Here is a 5,749-nt window from a genome sequence, read left to right as displayed (position 1 = left end):
AAAAAAAAAAAAAAAAAAAAAAAACAAAAAAAAAGAGAAATAAAATAAAAACAATGTGCCATACATTTAACCTGTATTTACCTGATGCCACGAGTATAGTATTGAATGGTAAAGACTATGCTGACAACAGAACAAAATTACTGCTTTGACAAAAAAGTGTCAGATAGATTATTCATTTATGATTTTGGTTTGATTTTTAGAATTTTATTATGAAATGAGAAGAACATATATAGAGTTTTCTGATTAAAAATGATATATTAGTAAAAAAAAAATGATGTGTTTTCCTAAATCATTTAATGCTGGCCCCTGTAGTCCTCCAAAACTAGGAATCAGAGCCTACATTGATTTTGTGACATGAGTTCATAGTAGATGTAGAAATCTACAGTTGGAGAGAAAAATAAACAGCAGCCATAAAAATACACGTCTTGAAATTTGGATAAAGGAGTTCATGGCGTTATGTTTCCAAATGTTCTGACTTTGGCTCTCAAGCTATAGGATTGTGACTCTCTTATTCCATTAGGACTTTGAAAATCCTAGTTTGCTTCTGGGATTCAGGTTCTGTGTTGTTTGAGAGTGAAGTGGACATTACAGGATTTTGGGATGTGGCTGCAGAGGACTGGCAAGATGCATTTTTTCAGGACTTATTTGAATACTGTACATGATTTTTCTGTTTATCTATATGAAAGTTTAGGCTCAAATACTTAATATTTACTGTGATTAAAATTATTTCAGGAAGTTTTTAAGTGAGAATAGTTTTATTATAAATGGAAATTAAGCAATCTAACATTTAATAGTAATATTGAGTTTTTTTTAAAATAACTAGTTTTATATGATTATCGATATATAATTATACCTTGGTTCATGAATGCCTCTGTTTGTAGACAGTTCAAGCTTATAAAACAAATGTGTTTAGCAGAATTTTGCGTCTCTTCACAAACTGTTCATTGGATGACAAACATAACCACAACCATCTTCTCCCACAAATCCAAATGCAGCTATCTTCCCCCAAATCGTAAAACAAATTAAATTCATAAACTGAGGTACCATTGTATATATACTCTTTGCGGTTATTTTCAGACATTCACAGAAAAGCACTAACCAGAAGCTAAAAATCATTTCTAATCTAGCTACCCATAACTAGTGTTTTAAAAATGCTTTCCCGCATGGTACCTTATTCTAAACTATTTTGTAATGTGTGTTTTTTTTCACCTAATGGTATATTTGGGGATTTTTTTTGTTAGTGTAGATCTATAACTGTACTATGCAATATATAGTAGCCACAAGCTATATATATAGCTGTTATATTAAGGCAATCCTCCTGCCTCAGCCTCCTGAGTTCTGGAATTACAGGCACGTGCCACCATGCCTAGCTAAATCTTTATTCATTTGAAAGTTGGAAAACAATATCTTGTTTTAATCCTTGGTACCAAAAAAAAAAAAAAAGAAACAAAAAAACCCCCCAAAAAAGCCAATATCTTGTTTTAAGTTATAAATTATTGGTTATTAGTGATTTGAGGAGTTCCATTCTTATCTGGCTTTTTCTTTTATGAATTGTCTGTATTGAGTAATTTAATTTGTGAACTAGTGAATCATAGTAATATATAACTAGGAAACTGATATTGACTTGTAAAATTTTAAACTGCTTCTTTCTCAATTTTTTTTTTTTTTTCTGGTGCCAGGGATCAAACTCAACCTTGTGCTTGTGAGGCTGGTGCAGCACCACTGAGCTAAATCCCTGGCCCTAAACTGCTTTTTTAATACATCATTTTTATGGTTAAGATAAAGGCTGAGCTAGGGAGTCCAGCTCAGGAATGGAGCATGTGCTTAGTGTGTATGTACAAGGCTCTGGATTCAATCCCAGCACTTCAGAAAACAAGAAAGGTAAAGGTTGAGATTATGATTTGACATTGGTTCAATTGACTTATCACAGGTAATCCAACAGGCATTGCATCGCCCCCCCAGTTCAGCTGCTCAGTACCTGCAGCAGATGTATGCAGCTCAGCAGCAGCACTTGATGCTGCACACTGCCGCCCTTCAGCAGCAACATTTAAGCAGCTCCCAGCTCCAGAGCCTTGCTGCTGTGCAGGTGAGACTGAGATTAATAATTTATGAGGCCAAAATTGACATTATCTTCAGATAATTACTGAAAATGAATACACTGGTTATTTTTCTGAGTTCTTATTATTATGTGATTATTTTTCCTGAAGTAAATATTTTAACAAACTGCCGAATAGAAGTTATTGGGAAAAAAGTGATATGTTTTATGTGTCACCATTTTTTAAAACTTTTTTTTATTAGTACATGTTTGTTATACATAGTGATCACATTCATCATAGGGAATTTGTGCCTGTACATAATATATCTTAGTTCTTTTTTTTCCCTATTCCCTTCCCTTCTTTTCAACCCTTCTTCCCCTCCCCACTTATAAAAGTTTTGTTTCCATTTTATCCCTTCCACCCACCCACCTGTTCCCCTTCCCGTTTGAACATATTCTGTGGGTTACTGTTGCTAACTTTTGTCTTATTGCTTTTTAAAAAATTTTTCTCTGTACTAGGCATTAAACCTAAGCCCTTTGTTATTTTTAAGGCAAAAGTTTGAGACAGTCTTGTTGAGTTGCCCAGGCTGGATTAAAACTTGTAATCCTCCTGCCTCAGCCTCCCAGAGTGCTAGGATTATAGGCATATACCACTATGCCTGGTTTTTCTAACTGCTTTTTATCCAAATTGGAGAAATGCTGTGGTAGTGGTGTGGTTCTTCTGTGTTCAAAATTCTAGGTATAACACTGATTACTTAGGGTTATGTGACTTGTATTTCTGTTTTAACCAGAAGTAAGTTCACTTTGAAAATTTTGTAATTTATATTCATTTAAAAAAAAATCAAAGAGTAAAATTGTAAGGGGCAAATAAAGGAGGGATGTTGCTTTCTTCCCTTAGCACATTTTCCGCTCTTCAGAAGTGGTCACTGTAAGAGCTTGTATGTACTCCTCCAGAATTTTTCTGTTAAAAAAATACATATAAGGCACCTCTCTAAAATATAATTATATTATTCCTACTATAATGTTAATGTGATGAAACACAATAAGGTAATGTGATGAAATGCTGATTTCTCTTTTGTTAGTACATGTTTGCAATACAGGATAATAGTGTTCATTTGGGAAAATTGGTGCATGCATGTAACATATCTTTGTCATTTTCAATTTCTTTACCTCCCTTTTCCTTCCTCCCTCTTTCCTCTGATCTTCTCGATGTACAAGAGTCTACCTTCTGGTTTTCTGTCATTTCTTCTTTATTTTATTCATTCATTCATTTGTTTATTTATGTTTTTGTTTCTCATATAAGAGAATATTTTACTTTCTGAATCTGACTTATTTCACTTAGCATGGTGGTCTCAAGTTCCATCTACTTTCTTGCAAATTACATGATTTTATTCTTTATGGCTGAAATGTAAATTGCAGTGCTGTAAACATTGGTTAAATCCTTATGTTTTAAAAAAGATTTTCATTAATGTTGTACTATTTAAATAAAATTCTGTTAGATATAATCTTATATCTCCTTATCAGACGAGGATCTCAGTTGATTGAACCTGAAAAAAGTTTATTCCTGCTATCAATAGATACCAGCTGTTGCTGTGTCTGTGTTCATAATATGAGTTGGGAAACTGAAACCCATGGGCTCTTGATATAGCTTCGGTTTCTTGTTCATAAATGTTAGCGTGGTGATTCTGCTTCAAAGATGACAGACACCTGTACAGTAAAACCGATGTGAGTATAGCTAGTAAACCCATTAGTTGTTGGGTCCTGTTTTCAGCTTTTTCTTTACTTTTTTCGAACAAAATCTTTTTGGCCAAAGAGTAAGCCATGTTGACCACAAAATGAGATGTTTCATACATAGACCTTTCTGCTTTTTTGTTATTGCAGCTTTGTGTTACCTTGGTACCAGAAATTTTCTAACTTTAGGTTTTTACAGATATATCATAAAGGTCTTATATTTTAGGCAAGTTTGTCCAGTGGAAGACCATCTACATCCCCAACAGGAAGTGTCACACAGCAATCAAGTATGTCCCAGACATCTGTAAGTATCCTGACATTTTTTTGTATTAAAAATTTTTACATTTTTAATTGTTTTCCAAAAGTAAATTGTTTTTATTTATGAAGCTATTATTATTATTATTTTTTTGTACTGGAGATTGAACTCTTGACCTTGCACTTTTGAGGCAGGCAGTGGAACCACTGAGCCAAATCCCTGGCCCCTCATAAAGCTATTATTGTACATGTGTTGCATACTGTTTAAGTAGTAAATGCCTAGAAATATGAGAGTAAGGTTTGAGAGTTCAGAGTTAATTTGATTAATTAATCTTAGAAATCTTTTTTGTATTATTTTTTATATTTTTTTCCTGATTATGATTATTATTTTTTTCCTGATCTCATGTGATTCTAACATTTTAATTTTCATTGTAAATTGAAATATAAATTGAAGGTATATTGACCAAGTATTTACTGTGATATACTAAGATATGTTATGTCCTTGGTAGACATCCAAATATTTCTAGCTTTGTGTAGTGTAGTTCACATTTTAGAGATTATACTTTGCAGCTTATGTGAGTTACTTGGAACAAATTTACAAGTATCTGATGTTCAGGATGGGGTAATTTATTTTGAGAAAGAGTAAAAGAAAGCTATTTTCCTGTATTGTAACATGTACTGGGAAATTATGTAAAATTTCCTGGAAAAAAAATTTATGGTAATGGTAAAACATTTTTAACTTAATTTTGATATAGTTTTAAATTGCTACAATGATAAATACTGTCTACTCAGATTTGCCTTTTAGCATTTTACTGCATTACTTTTTCTTTCTCTCTGTAAATATACATACTCTTTTTTTCTGAACTGTTTACGGGTAAGTTGAGACATGCTTTTAAATACTTTGATATGTATTTCCTAAGAGCAAGGTTATTCTTTTATGAAGCCACAGTAAAATTATTAAATTCCAAAAATTTAACTGATACATTACAGTTCATACTCAGATTTCAATTGTCTCAGGTTTCTTAACCTTTTAAGACATTGTGGGCCTGATAGTTCTTTGTTGGCGGGGCGGGGGTTATGAATGCAGTATTTCTTAGCATCTAACCACTAGATACCCACAGAGGCTATGGCCTTCCTCCTTCCTGTAATATGACCAAAAATCCTTAGGACAGTACTGCCTGGGATTGAAAACCATTGAGTTATCCTAATAATATCCCTTTTAGATATTTTGCCTTGGTCCGGAATGATAGAAGTTTGATACTTTTTAATAGTTAACTCATGTAGAATATACTTTGTAGGTTTTAAGGAATTGAAGATAAACTTGTTCTGTATTTCTTTAGCTAAGGGTTCGATCTTGCTGTGTACATGTTGTGGTCAGCATAGTTATTTTTCTGGCTATTGGTCTGGCATTTTTAATTTAAACATTCTTTTTCAGCATGGGAGTATTCTGGAGTATAAACAAAATTAATTAAAAATTACTTATGACTTGGAGACGATACACTAAAAAAATGAAAAATTTAGGGTTAGGTAATGTAATTTGCTCTGAGCATGAATACTGTAGTTACGTCTTGATGTTAAATGTCTGAACTAGCTTGGCATGGTGGTGCATGCCTGTAGTCCTAGCACTTGGGAAGCAGAGGCAGGAGGATCACCACGAGTTCAAGGTTACCCTGGACTGTATAGTGCGTCCAAGGTCATCCTAACTACAAAATGAGACCGTATACAAAA

The 5,749-nt window shown here is 33.2% G+C and overlaps 1 protein-coding gene across 9 annotated transcripts in view; it reads left to right on the top strand.

The window, feature by feature from the left end:
* The window catches only part of Phc3 (polyhomeotic homolog 3), a 66,205-nt gene that overhangs the window by 4,951 nt on the left and 55,505 nt on the right, over nt 1-5,749 (top strand). For 8 of the 9 annotated variants that reach the window (XR_781874.3, XM_010632366.3, XM_010632362.3 and 5 more), the window contains exons 3-4: nt 1,931-2,086; nt 3,993-4,070. Coding sequence is in view for 8 of the 9 variants with exons in the window: in XM_010632366.3 (XP_010630668.1) it covers nt 1,931-2,086; nt 3,993-4,070 (234 nt within the window). In the remaining variant the exon portion in view is untranslated. The remainder of the gene's footprint in view (nt 1-1,930; nt 2,087-3,992; nt 4,071-5,749) is intronic. The other variant, XM_010632359.3, reaches the window with a different exon arrangement.

Source organism: Fukomys damarensis, unplaced genomic scaffold (assembly GCF_012274545.1).
Source record: "Fukomys damarensis isolate Sample0158 unplaced genomic scaffold, DMR_v1.0_HiC HiC_scaffold_12, whole genome shotgun sequence".
NCBI lineage: Eukaryota > Metazoa > Chordata > Mammalia > Rodentia > Bathyergidae > Fukomys > Fukomys damarensis.
Note: the sequence above shows the minus strand (reverse complement) of the source record. Positions and strands in the feature narration are given on the sequence as shown.